Raw genomic sequence first — 15,384 nt, 5'->3', positions numbered from 1 at the left:
TATAGATCCGAAGAGCCCGAGAACAAAGTCTCCGGGCACAATGATGATTAGAATAACAAGCTCGAGAGAAAAAATAGTATCAAGATGTTGTGTTGGAATATATTCTTTGATGTCCAGAAAACCCGTCCTTACAATGGGCATTGAGCATATTATTTATAGTTCAGTGGGCGTAATGGTCGGGCCCACCACTAATGACAATTATTGAAGTGCGATAATGGAAACCTAACGGTAATCATAAATGCTCAAAACTCTCTAACGAACCGTTACTCTTTAATGCTGTGGAATATTCTTCATTAAATGTCACCGGGCGCAGCGTGCTTAATGCCTTTATGAACTTGCCTTTCTCGGTAACACATGGGGTAGTTGTGCCCGGTTTTCCGTCCTTCCGACTTTGGTTCAACGTGTCCCCTTCTTTGGTGGCCACGTACCGTAACATATTTTACCCAATACAGTTATAGCGGTTGTTCGGCTCGGACAATAATAGCCCGGCTTCTTTTTGGCCAAGAGTATTTGTTTTCAAAGTTAAGGATGTTAGGCTAAATTTTTAGAAGTAAAAACTTACTTTTGAGTAGAAACAAAAGTAGCTTTTGAGAAGTAGAAAAAAGTAGTTTTTTCCCAAAAATACTTTTTTAACTTTTGAGAAAAATATATTTAGAAGTACTTTTTAAAAGCTTAGTTAAATACTAATTACTGTTCAAAAGTATTTTTTTAATTAATTAATTAAATATAAATTGTTTCTCACCAAAAGTACTTTTAAATTTCAAAAATAAGTTGATTATAGAAGATTGGCCAAACAAGCTAAATGGACTAGGTGATTGGATTTAACTTTAAAAAAAATAATACTATCAAGTTTAACACCAAGAATTCATTTATAACCAACATATACTTTTATTTATACATTATTGAATGTAAACTTTCAATGGTAATAATGGCAGGTACGTGTTAGTATTTCATCATAAGTAGTTAAATACTAAATAACATTAGACGATAACAGAGTACAAACTCTTGCTTCCACATAAACTTTCCCAGGTTTGCAAAAGTAGCCCTTCGTTGGTGCACAATGGCTATCCTCTGAACAAATGCATAGTCCTTCTAAAGCACAACCTTCCTTAACAATGGACAATCCACTCCTTAACCCAAGTATTTGATCTGTCCAATCATTAGAAAATAACCCTAAAGGATCATAAGTTTCTTTCACCTTCAAAAACTTATCGGCATCCTTATACTTTTTAATCACATCAATGAATGCCACATTACGATTCTTCCCCCAGTGAGGTTCTGCTCCATATTTGAACATCGCCATTTGCTCTATTTCTTCAAGAATATCTTCATATAACCTAGGAGTCAATGGATTTTTGCTTCTATAATATGTTATATCAAAATCCACTGCATCTTCTTGATGTCCCAAGTAAGCATTTGAAGCTGTGACATACCTCATTAGGATTCCACTGTATAGGTCTAAACCACATAATGCCTTAGGCTGTAAAACCACAAGTTTTTGCACATCTTGTATAAAGTTTTTTACTTTGGACAAGCCAATACTGAATGTTGTTTGGTGAAAAAATAGACCCTTTATTCTTGGATCCCAAGGGCATACTAAATCGTCAAGAATTCCATCATTGATTAGGCAACTGCCAGATGCTTGGAGTCGATTTTGTGGTCCGATCAAAGGATAGCCCGTGAAAAGAATACCTAGTAAGGTGAGTATATATAAGAATAACTTTAGTTTTCAATCTAAAAATTTTCTTCACAAGCTAGATAATAAGTAAGTGGCCGGGGTCCATTTGGTACGACGAAAATATTTCAAACAAATATTTTTGATGAGGAAGTCATTTTCTGTGTTTGGTCGACAGAACATGTGTTCAACGAAATTTGTTTTATCAAATGGAAAAAAGTGACTTTCCTCACTTATGAGCGGGACGTCAATTTCCTTACTGCTATTTATATTTGAAACTTTATATTACTTGCTTGACCTAGCACTTAAGATATTATTATTAAGAATTTCATCAAAACTCGCTTAGCTCTTATATATATATATATATATATATATGTTTTTTAGGAAATATTTTTTCTCAACAACCAAACATTGAAAAATATATTTTAGCTATGAAAATTATTCTTATGAAAAATGGCTTTCATTGTATCAAACACATTCTCAGTTTTCCTCCACGATACAAAAGTTTCGATTTGAAATTAAATTGAAAGAGAGTAATAATCTATAAAATCCGCACCTGTTTGAGTTTCTTTGTGCAAAGGTGTTAAAACATAAAATCTGCAAACTTATTTTCTAATGGGACATTTTGCTGTCGAATTCGCTGTACCAACAGGTGGATGCAGAACTAGCTGTAATATTCCTTTTTAGTTTTGCAAATAAGAGCAGGATCCCAAGATTGTTCTTTATGTATAGAATCCTTTCTAATAGTATATACTTTTCTTATGCGCCAGCTATAACAAATAAGTCACTGCTATATGCCTCTTTATAATTTTAAATTTAAAAAAATATCTTTTTCAGATCTCTTATTAGTTAGGTGTAAAAGACAGATCTCTTATGTGTAAAAGTAAATCTGTAAAAAAAAATTGGATCGTAAAACTAAAAACAAATTTGTAAAGAGCCAAAAAATCATATCTGAAAGTTTGGCTTTACTGTGGATTAAATTACTGCTTTTGATTTTGTTTGGCTGACTGAAAATGCGGTGGGAAAATACAGCAACTTTTTGGGTGTGTTTGGCGTCAAGGAAAATATTTTCATAGAAAATGATTGGTTGTATCACTTATTTTTCCTTGTTTGGTTGGTGAGTGAAAATCTTTTTTCGAATTTTTTTTTTAGCATTTAGTTAGAGAGTAAAAATATTTTTTTTAATAAAATAATTCTTTAAGCTACTCTCCTCCCCCAAAGTCCCTATGTTTTATGTGCTCTCCCCTCCCCCCAATTCCCTATGCCTTATATAAGGTAGGGATAAAATCGACGTACAACTTACCCTCTGCAAATCGTACCATTGTTGTTATTATTATTACCCACAATATATCTGAACATTCTAATGGAGATTTTGAGATACTTACCGTTGTTTGTGTACCCATACTTTGCTGTGTCCAATAATGACTTGGTGAGTTTTCCACTTAGGCATTTTCCATTAGAATCACGTAGAGCTTCTTGAGTCTCCTCTATTTAAAAGATTTAAGAGGATAGATGTTAAACAACATACGGAAAAAACATATATATTTAATAATATTAATCTCCCTTGTACATTATTTGGATCTTATCCCTTGTCGGAGGGGGAGTTACAATTTAGCTAGTAACTATAGTCTAAACTCTTTATTCCTTCCTTTTATTTTTACTTGTCCACTATACTAAGAAAAATATTTATTTTTATTTATCCAGTTTGAAAAAACAAGAGATAATTTATCATTATATATCTACTTTACCCTTATCATTTCCCATCATTTTGGATTTATAATTGTCATAGTTTTTCAATAGTTATAATTAGGGATAATATAGTAAATTATCATTATGTTAATTGATTCTTAATGGATGTGCTTAGTCAAAGATGGACAAAACAAATAAACTGAGGGAGTATGCTATTCATAAATCTATTAACATCTGATGTCAAAATTTAGAATTCATAAAATTCAAATCTTGACTTCGCCTCTATATATCCCTAATAACACAAATAAGAATAATTTCAATAATGTTGTGAAGTTTAAGCCAATTACCTGAGCTTCTCATAGATGAAAGAATAAGTGGAGAAGTGGGTCGGAATCCAAGATAATCATTTAGAGCATTGCCAGAGATGTTTAAGGGAACTCGATTATCAATCCTGTAAAGCACTGTTTTTTGACTTGGGAACCAAGAGAAATCTGCAAATTCATGTTTTCTTCCAAAGGTGATGACTTCATCTCCCAAATTTGAATCACTCTTTTCTACAAAGGTGATATTACGTTTGAACATTGGTTGTAACTTGAAAGTAACCTACATATACAAAACAGAGAAGCTTGTTCAGTATCATATGCAAGATTTTTGGTAAGCGATGTAGATATTTGAAGAAATGAACGAATGAATAAATCGCTATAGTAATAAATGATGTCATTTATTTTACATTTATACTCAATATTTTTATTTTCTACACTATCTATATATACATATTTAATAAAAATTTCGACGAAAACAGTATCACGTCCACTTGCCACAATGTGTATCAGCCCCGAGCTTGTTAACGTCAAAAGAACGTAGAAGGGTCCAACGTTCCCTCATACTCTTTCTTTCTGTTTTTGGATTTAAAAAATTAACTCATATTTTTATATTTTACCCGTATATCTCATTTTTAATACAAATAACCAAACAAACGATAAAAATAATCTTTGCATCACAATCCCTATATTACTAATTCGGATTTGGATCACCTCCTGTACATAATCTCTCCATTTCCATCAATGCACATTTAATTTAATGACACTTGTCATTTTTCGGATCTAAGGGCCAAAGTTTATTTTGCTGGATTAGAATGAAAAATATTTTGGTTAAACTAAATATTCTTTTGCTGGATTAGAATAAAAAATAATTTTCTTTTGCACATTTTTTTTCCGTTCTGATTGGGCAGACAAAATTAGTTAGTCAGAGAGGAAAAATATTTTCTTACCAAGATTAAAACTAAAAAATCCTATATTTTTTCTTTTGCACATTTTTTTTCCGTTCTGATTGGGCAGACAAAATTAGTTAGTCAGAGAGGAAAAATATTTTTCTTACCAAGATTAAAACTAAAAAATCCTATATTTATTTATTTGTCCTCTCAGAGAGGAAAAATATTTTTTTCATTTGTCCTCTTTCAGTTTTAGTTGGGCAGACAAATGAAAAAATATAGGATTTTTTAGTTTTAATCTTGGTAAGAAAATATTTTTCCTCTCTGACTAATTAATTTTGTCTTCCCAATCAGAACGAAAAAAAAATATGCAAAAAAAAATTATTTTCATTTTAATCCAGTAAAAGAATGTTTAGTTTAACCAAGATTTACTCTAAATAAACCTTGGTCCTTAGATCCGAAAAATGATAAGTGTCATTAAATTAAATGTGCATTGATGGAAATGAAGAGATCCGTACCGGAGGTGAGCCAAATCCTACTAATTCATATGCTAATAATCTTTGTATTAAAATCGCTACCTAACTTGTTTCTAAACGAAACGACCCTTAACAGATTTATTAGTTGGTGTGCAATGAGTTGTTATGACTTGCAAGTCAACTGATTGTAAATTTCCAACTAATTATTGAAGCTAACATATGAATTAAATTATTTCAATATTTTAATATTAAAATTTAAATATTTAAAAACTATACAAAAAGTATTATAATTTACAATTACTTTATAAATATGGTGAAAAAATACATATTAAAATATTAAGTACTCAAAATTTATATAATTTAACTCTAGAAAAACAAAACTTAATATTATAAATTTATAACTTAGGGAGTAACAATACCAATTTTCTAAAACCGAGTGAAGAAAGGTGCAGACATGTAATATAATATATGTTCTAAAACCGTGTTAAGAAAGGTGGAGACATATATTATATATACATACATCAACATGAAGGGATGTAAGTACCAAAGTCAATAAGAGGATTAAAGTTCTTAGTAAATGTTATACTTATCCTTAATTTTTGTGACTGGAATTAAAGGACCACGCCACCAAATGGCGCAATTTTATTTTTTTTTAAAATTTCTTAATTGTATAACAGCAAAGAGCGCGAAGCTACCCTCCATTTCACTTGACATTGCATGGGGTTTTATATAGGTAATTTTATATAGTTCAAGGGGGGTAACAACAACATCCCATAGTTTCGTGGATAGTTTAGTGTTTTTTTAGTATTAACTCTTAACTGAACCATTTTAAGGAACAAGTTAACCATTCACTAGTTAGTAACAAAAGTTCGATGAAAAAGTCGTAAATTTTGAAACCAATGTAACTTATCCCTTTTTCACATATAATACTCTTATCACAAATGATACAGAAAATGTACAAAAAATTGTGTCACTACCTAGAGACCACTATATTTTACTATGAGATTTTACGTGACTTCTGATAATTTCAGAACATGTTGCAGATTATACAGATAATTAAGAAGGAAAGTAAGGTGATTTATATACCTGTGAAATGACTCCAAGAACTCCAAGTGACAATTTAGCTGCATAGAACTCAGGATTAGCAGCGTCAAGGGTCCGGACTTTTGCATAGCCTTCTTCTTCTGTAGCTGGTGTGACGATCCGAAGCTCAACTACATAGTTATGCACTGCACTTCCCAAACCCCACAGAGAGCTTCCATGTGCACCAGTACCTAGCAGACCACCAACACTCATCCCCCACCAATAAGGCGAATGAGGCAGCGCAAGGCCAACCCGCGCTGCCTCATCGATCAAATCCTTTAGTATTAGTCCACTATCCACCCTCATCTTCATATTCTGTCGATCCATCATCTGTACCTGTTGAGACATAATATAATTAAAATAATTTAAAAAGTGTAATTTCTAATAGTTTAAGCTTTTACGTTTGATGGTCACACAATGAAGTACGGCAATATGTAGTACCTTATCAAGGAGTTTTGTACTGATAATGAGACCATCATCCTCACCAGGACAAACCAATTTAGGAATACTCTGAGAGTAGCGAGTGGCTACTCTCATTTTCCTTTTCTCCTTAGTTGCTTTTCCTACTGCAGAGATGAGCTCTTCTTCTGTGGTAGGGTACGTGACTTCAGCTGCACGGCAAATGCTCCGATCCGGAAATGAGCCATAAATATTTGTGATGGTGCAGTTTGAATTTTTGGTTGTACACTTGATGGGATCTTGAGGAAGGGTACCTTCAACTAAGAAAATCATGATCAAGAAAATGCAGTTTGATGTCAAAATTTGGCGTATAACGCCGTTTTGAAAGCGTACGTTTTTCATGATTAATTGGTGATTTTCGTTCTTGTTCATTTCTTTCTAAGGGAGCCAATTCCAATATATAGACATGTACTAGTACTATTAAAGAGGATAATAATAGACTGGATTTCATGTATTGCCCAGTGGATACATGTTGTGGTGGATGTGCCACATGGGTTTCTTAAAATATATGAATGTTGACTTTTCAATGTTAGACTACAGAAAGGATTTTCAGGGATTGTAGTTGAAGTTCATAAAATATTATCCCATTTGTTTCATTTTTTGTATAAATTTTATTCCATTTGCTCATTTTCTGTAGGATGAGATTTGACTATTAGACGGTTTAATTCGCAAGAAAGAAAGCTTTTTGCCTATACCAAATTAAAATATTCCCACTTCAGATTCTAAATATACCATGATAGTATAAAAATACCTTGCGCGTAATTTCATTTATGGTACCTAAATTAATGCTATGTTGAACAACTGGGGCGGCCTAAGAGCTTAGCATGATGAACCAAAAAGCCTCCGGGACTTAAAAATAATGAATTACTATTTTCATTAACAACATTTAACCAACCCAGCAACCAGATGCTTCGACCCGCATTGAATGCTGGACCACTCGTAAGTAAGCAGAGATGCAGTCAAGATTTTAAGTTTATGAGTTTGAGATCCTTATTCTTTTAAGTTACTGCCTTACTGGGTTCTAAATATATATATATTAATTTAAAACAAATACATGATTTGAACCAAAGCTACTAGGTTCAGCTAAACCCGTAACAGACATTGTGGCTCCACCTATGAGGGTAAGGAAAATGAAGTCATTGCCTTAGATCCCCAAAATATTAAGGGCTTTTAAGTCTTATGTGTCACATATATTTTATGTAATTGTTATTAATAAAATATTTTAAAAGTTTTAATTAAAGTTATACAGTTGAGTGATAAATAACTATAAATTTTTCTCTCATTTAATTAAATGATGAACGCTATCAAATATAATTTTTTCCCCTCTATGTACACATGTTCTTTTATGTTTCTAATGATTTCACTTTCTAATTTTAACTCAATTCTCCGAGTTGACTATTTCTTTTCACCATACTTTATTGATCCATACATTAGAAAGCAATTATTTTGTGTTCCATCTTTTTAAGAGAAATCCCCAAATGCAATGGGGCACAAGGTTTCGAAAGACAGATTATCGTCATGCCCCCTCTACCTTCTTCCACTTAATTAATGCTATATTTTCATTTAAAATAGAGTTCCAACCGTGACGTGCACCTAATTCACACGTCACGCTTTATACCACTAGGCCAAATCCCTAGGAGTTTGCTTTGTATCTCATTATTATATGAATTTTACAAAAGAAATTTGAGGACCTTTTAATATATTTTGACTTCAGGCCACAAAATCCGTCGAGTCGTCCCTGTTGAACAAAAGCTAAGTATCGAGACTAAATCTTGTAATTACAATATACATACATTGTACTTAGGTGTAGTAAATCGTACGAGCCGCCATAAAAGGTCATTTTCCGACCAGTAAACTACTAATTTTTAAAAACCTAAATTATTCAAATACCCATTTTAAAAACCAACTATTTTACCCATTTGAGCAAGAGAGCATTGACAATTATAAAGAAAATGAGATAGTAACGTCGTGCCAAACATTAGTTGTTTTGTTATAATATAAGCTCATCTTTGTTGAAATTATCCAAATTTAAGCGTGCAAGCTAAATTATCCATATTGAATACCCTAGAGTCTCCTTTCACCTTCACGCAACATCATTGATTAAATTTCTTCAACGGAGAATTCTTGGGCAAGGTAAAAAGTCGTACTTTATGGTATTGGTCAAATTACAAAAAATGCATTTTCATGATTATTACATTTAGCTCATGTAGAGGAGATATGCTTAGATTTATAGATGCATTCGTGACAAAATGGTTAAAAGAAAATAGTTATCTACCCATATTATTCACTAAAAATGGGTTGGATAATGAATTTTTTAAAAACGGATCAAATGTGGACAAGATCATATTATCCACTTAGAAAATGGATAACCAATGAGTTTAACTTTTACATTTGTAAAGCTTCAAATTGGGGTTCCTCAAGTTTGGAAGATCGAGAATTCTCCCAAAAGTGATCATATTCAAGAAACCATGGATAATATGGATTATCGGTCAGTTAACCCGATTTTTTATCCGTATTGTGAATATGGGTCGGGTCGGATAATTTATCCGTATTTGCATTATCCATTTTCGACCTGACTATATCCAACCCGACCCGTCCGTTTGCCACCCCTAGCTGTTTGGATGCTGCCCAGTTTTGGCTAATATTGTCCCTTGTACAGTTATTGCTATTTTTATAACTTTGCGACTTTGCTTATCCTAGGAATAGTTCTGGATACGTGCGTTCCACGTATACTTCATACAATGAGTATAAAATAGTTTAGAAAATTTATAAAAGTTATATAATAAAACTTAAAAAGTATGTTCAAACAACTTTAATTATACTGTTTGTCTAACATATCAAACATTAAGCTTGACAATTATTTTTGTTTACTTCAACAATATAATTTACATGTGAACAACATTGATTATAGTTTCAAATATTTCACGTTTAAATTAGGTTCCACCTTGTCTTTAAGAAAAGTTGTGTCAAAAGAAGTAGTATTTTGTGGAAGTAGTATAGTATGTTTGATCGACACATGTCTTCCTTAAATAGCTAGTAGATCATGATCAATTTCATGGTCCATACCTATAAAGAAGTAATAATTAATTATGATAGAGATGCTTGATCGTTATTGAGATACAAATTTTATATTGTTATAAAATAAAAGCAATTTAAAACATGAACAAGACATGTTGTTATGAAATAAAAGCAATTTAGTAAAACATGAACAAGAAATGGAGATAGAGAGAAGGAAGAGATTTTCTTCTTCAATTGTGTATATTTTCTTATCTATTACAAGGCTTTTATAAAAGCATGAAAAGTGAAGAAAAATATATCATTGAATATATCATTAAGCATTTGAGAAGATCATGGAGGAAGAGTAGACATCCACCATAATTTGATTTTTCTTATAACATTCCCCTTGGATGTCTATAGATAATGTGCCTCGTTAAAACCTTAATAGGAAAAAACCCTATGGGAAAAAAATTCTAGTGAAGGAAAAAGAGTATACATGTTTAGAAATACGCCTTTTGGTTGCCTCGTTAAAAACCTTGCAAGGAAAACCCAGTGGGACAAAACCTTGTAAGAAAAAAAGAGTACAACGCGTATTAACTCCCCCTGATGAGAGCATCAATTCACATCCTTGAGCCTTCGCATCCCAATCTTGTACACTAGTTTCTTGAAGGTTGACGTCGGTAGAGATTTGGTGAACAGATCAGCCATATTATCACTTGAACGGATCTCTTGCACATTGATATCACTATTCTTTTGAAGATCATGTGTGAAAAATAACTTTGGTGAAATTTGCTTTGTCCTATCCACTTTATGAATCCTTCCTTCAATTGGGCTATGCATGCTGCATTGTCTTCATACAAAATTGTGGGTAGTTTGTCACACATCAAATCATATTTATCTCGAATAAGGTGTATTATAGACCTCAACCATATACATTCTCGACTTGCTTCATGAATAGCAATTATCTCAACATGATTAGATGAAATAGCCACGATTGATTGATTAGTCGATCGCCAAGATATGGCAGTGCCTCCATATGTAAACACATAGTCTGTTTGAGATCAAGCCTTGTGTGGGTCATATAAATACCCAGTATCGGCATAACCAACAAGATCGGGACTGCAATCATTGCCATAAAATAGTTCCATATCGGTAGTTCCTTTTAGATACCGTAATATGTGTTTGATTCCATTCCAATGTCTCTTTGTAAGAGCAGAGCTATATCTTGTTAAGACATTAACTGAAAAAGTTATGTCAGACCTTGTAATGTTAGAAAGATACATTAGTGCACCAATTGCACTAAGATATGTTACTTTGGGACCAAGAAGCTCTTCATTATTTTCATGAGGTCGGAATGGATGTGCTTTATCCATATAGAATCGCTTTAAAATCATATTAGTGTATGCTGATTGATGGACAAAAATTTTATTTTTCATATACTCAATTTGTAGACCAAGACAAAATTTTGTCTTTCCAAGATCTTTCATTCTAAATTCTTTTTTTAAAAAGTCTACTTCTTTAGGAAGCTCTATTGCTTTAGGAAGCTCCCTAGGAGTTCCAATGATATTTAAATTATCAACATACACGGTGATTATAACAAATTTAGATCCAGATTTTTTTATAAAGATGCAAGGTCAAATTGAATCATTTTTGTACCCTTCTTTCAATAGGTACTCACTCACGCGATTATACCACATGCGCCCTGATTGTTTCAATATATATAAGGATTTTTTTTTGAAGCTTTATTTAATAAATTTATTGGAAACCTTAATATGCTTTAGAACAATTTAAATCCTTCAATGATTTCCGTTATACGCATATCACGTTTTTCTTGTATTGCCAGATTAAAACCTGAAATGGTGACATCCACCACAGGAGAACATGTCTCTATATAATCAATGCCAGGATATTTACATATCTTGTTGTGACACAAGTCGCCTTTATGTCTATCGACTTGTTTTTTCGCACAAGAACACATTTATACCTCCGCTGGCTTTATACTTTCAGGTGTTGGGACTATCCGTCCAACTTCATATTTTTCAGGTGAAATCAATTTTCATTGCATATTTTTCATTTGGCCAATTATTTATCTGTCCAAATTTCATGATAGATTTGAGCTCAATATCCTCGTCAATATTAATAATATTGAGCGCTACATTATATTAACAATATCGTCAACAATCATTTTATATATGTTCTACTATTAACTAATAAAGACATAACTTATTGAGATCTATTTATCTTATTATTTTCAGGTACCTGAGCCTCTCCCATGAGGTCTTATGAAGTATTATGTCGTGGTGCTCTTCTAGAGCACTTGCCTCCTTATTATGACCATCTTGAATATTTGATCCTCTCCTTCTTCGAGGAGTTTTATCTTTGGAACCGATTAGTCTATTATGCTTCATGCATGTCATAGACTCTATTCATTATAAACTTTATTTTATTTAGAGTATTAGCAACTTAATATGACATTTAGCTTTGGGTCAGCAAATACGCCTGGCAATATTTTGCAAATGAATTATCACTTGAACTTCAAGTTCACATTTTCTCGTACGAGGATCTAGATGTACTCATGATAATTTATTACATGCATTACTTTTTCAGCTGCCCATTTTCTCCTCCTATTGTTAGGATCACCAACACATATCCCTAGCCTTATTTGGGGATCCATCTTTGTGCATTATGGTGGAACAATTAAATTATATAGCACATTCATATTTCTAGATGGAAATTATTTGGTTCTTGACCCTGAACCGATTGTGATAGAGAGAACTTATCATAACTTGGCTTGATGCGTACAAGTGCTGTTGTATATTAAATAATACATCACATACCAAATTTTATTTTGGCAGTTTTGTTCTCATAACCAATGGTTTAGATATAATTGGAGGCATACAATTTCTGCTAAACCAACTTGGATTTAAACTAGTATTATCAAGATAAATCATCATAATTTTTATTCTGGAACTGTGCTCTAATAATTTGAGCAATCAATCTTGCAAAAGCCAAACTGCAAGTTGATAACAAATGCACATGTGACCATAGAATAGATGCATCTATTAAAATCATATAATAGTAAACGGTCCACATGGAAGGTGACTGGGCCCATATATTTATCACCTTTTATTCATTCCAGAAATCAAGGGATTCAATCCCAACTTTAACTGGTATATCATGAGAATAAGCAACACAAGAGAATTCTTGAAGAATCTTATATTTCTTCAATATATGCCATTGTAATTCTCAATTAATTTTTTCGCATCATAATTGAATCGAGATGGTCAACCGATCATGCCAACTAATATTTATTTCAGTAAACCTCTAGTTTACTTGTGGCTTGTGATTGCATCATCATGCTTATACTTGTGTAGGATAAATAGAAGAAAATTCAGGTAACCTTTCATATTTACCCGGTATGATTATAGTAATATAAAGATATTCAATCTTCTTTTTATTTATAGTCTCAATATGCCAACCACTTTGGCTAATATATTTGTAAATCAAAATATTGTTTTTGAGACTTACTACAATATTAATGTCATGAACAGTTTCATGCATCCGGGTAGTAACAAATTAGTTCTCTCAGAGCTCATAACTGCTTTTGTACTACAAGATCTTTTGTCATACCATCCATATAATGAATGTCTCCTTCACAAAGAGAATCATATCATAATAATTGTCATGTTCAAAATAATCATAAGTAAAATAATTTCTTGCTTTAATTTTACTTTTAATAACTTTCATAAGGCTTGACAAAATAATTTTGGCATATCACATGTATGCGACCAATGATATGTTCATGTAACTACACAGTAATATTTATTATCTTTCTTTGTCTCAAACCTCCCTTAGAGGTGAATTGTAGTATTTATCCAACAATACACAAGTATATTATTATGCATAATATTTATCTCTCTCTCACACACACACACACACACACACACACACACACACACACATATATATATATATATATATATTCACATTCACTTTCAGGAATGAGTATGCAATCTCAATGTTTATCACAAGTCACATTCTCTTGAAAGAATTTCTCCCTTTTTAAAATTACCATAGTGATAACTATTATTATTTTGGCCTTTCGCTCGCCCACATTCATTGGTCAACCACTTGTCTCTTATTTAGACTTATCATGCACTGTTATCACATTCATTTCAAGAATGGAGCAAATCAAGTGGGACAAGCTTCATGTTTTTTCATGAAAAATACATTATTTTTCTTTAGTTATTATTATTATTATTATTATTATTATTATTATTATTATCAATATGGTGCATTAGGACTCAAACCCAATGACTTACCCATATAAAGGCATGCTAGGCTATAATGCGTTGGAACTTGAATCCAACGTCTTTTCATCAACATAGTGCGTTGGGACTTGAACACATCGTCTTACCCTCAATCTTTGGCATAATAGGCCAAAATTCACTAGGACTTGCACTCGGGCCTTTAAAATATTATTACTTCATAATTATAGGCATAAGTAAATTAACTTTCAAGAAGACTTATATAACTATTTCAATCTTGAAACAGTTTCTCTGCAACAAAAATGTTAGTTAGGATATATACCAATTTTGTTTTTTTTTAAATGATACAATCATTTTTACATTTTAATAAATTAATTAGGGGAAAGGTGCAGATAACCTATAACCACTTATATTTCAAAGACTATAAGAACTTCACCAAAAAAAATCCAATACGGAGGAATGAGCCTTATGTTTACAGCAAAAATATTTAAGGCTTAATGCATAACCGTGACTATTATAAATTATAACTATAATGAGTTTATATTGATTGTATATTCGAATGCCAAATTTGCAAGGTACTGTAAAATCACCTACATATTTGATAATTTTGCTTTCAATGAAATACATCATGTGATGGTAAAAAAATTATTATTAAATTACCTTAATAATGATCTATCATAGTATGTAAACGGTCAGAACATATATATACGCTGGAATATTATCTTTGTCCTATAAGAGATGTAGCAAATAAAGACATACCTTTCCAGTTCTTTATTACACTCGATACAATTGAAAAAAATATTTTAAATAAACACTGCACATAAAGTTAATGCAAAGATATGAAAGTATGAATGAGTTTAGATAGATGTAAAACTTATCTTTGTATTATCATCCAAGATATTTTTCATTGTACTTGATCTCATTGTCTGCTTATAATTTACATAGTCTTGACGTAGAAGATCATGAAATGAAATGAGCAATTCGTGTTGATAACGTGTTATAAAATAAAAGCAATTTAGTAAAACATGAACAAGACATGTTGTTATGAAATAAAAGCAATTTAGTAAAACATGAACAAGAAATGGAGATAGAGAGAAGGAAGAGATTTTCTTCTTCAATTGTGTGTATTTTCTTATCTATTACAAGGCCTTTATATAGGCATGAAAAGTGAAGAAAAATATGTCATTGAATATGTCATTAAGCATAGAAATATGTCATTGAATATATCATTAACTATTTGAGAAGATCATGAAGGAAGAGTAGACATCCACATATATATCATTGTTGCGCGTACTTGAATTTTATTGTCTTATTCAAAATTATGAGTCATGTCATTTGTAAATTAGGAGAAAAAATATTAATAGCTGATTTGTACAAATAATTAGGCGTAATTAACACTTCACAATCTAAATTGAGGAAGCGTGTGTGACTAAAGGAAAAATTAAGGAATAATAAAAGAAAAATTACTGAATAAAACCCTGCTTTGAAATAATTTAAAAGTCATGTATATGCTCTTATTAGACAAAA

The 15,384-nt window shown here is 31.7% G+C and overlaps 1 protein-coding gene across 1 annotated transcript; it reads right to left on the bottom strand.

The window, feature by feature from the left end:
- Positions 1 to 864: 864 nt before the first annotated feature.
- LOC104091950 (probable L-gulonolactone oxidase 6) lies at positions 865 to 6,987 on the bottom strand. Its single transcript, XM_009597397.4, has 5 exons — positions 6,575 to 6,987; positions 6,137 to 6,469; positions 3,712 to 3,967; positions 3,061 to 3,162; positions 865 to 1,692 (listed from the first exon to the last, which is right to left on the bottom strand). The coding sequence occupies exons 1-5, from the start codon at positions 6,962 to 6,964 to the stop codon at positions 971 to 973; spliced, it is 1,803 nt and encodes a 600-aa protein (XP_009595692.1). The 5' UTR covers positions 6,965 to 6,987; the 3' UTR covers positions 865 to 970.
- Positions 6,988 to 15,384: the final 8,397 nt, after the last annotated feature.

Source organism: Nicotiana tomentosiformis, chromosome 8, assembly GCF_000390325.3.
Source record: "Nicotiana tomentosiformis chromosome 8, ASM39032v3, whole genome shotgun sequence".
NCBI classification, from domain to species: Eukaryota; Viridiplantae; Streptophyta; class Magnoliopsida; order Solanales; family Solanaceae; genus Nicotiana; species Nicotiana tomentosiformis.
This window is presented reverse-complemented; position numbering and strand designations above follow the sequence as displayed.

Coding starts and splice junctions, on each gene's coding strand:
- LOC104091950 (XM_009597397.4), bottom strand. CDS start 6,964: ATGAACAAGAACGAAAATCACCAATTAATCATGAAAAACGTACGCTTT. Junction 6,470..6,574: donor GTACAAAACTCCTTGATAAG/GTACTACATATT, acceptor ATGTCTCAACAG/GTACAGATGATGGATCGACA. Junction 3,968..6,136: donor TTCTTGGAGTCATTTCACAG/GTATATAAATCA, acceptor TTGTATATGTAG/GTTACTTTCAAGTTACAACC.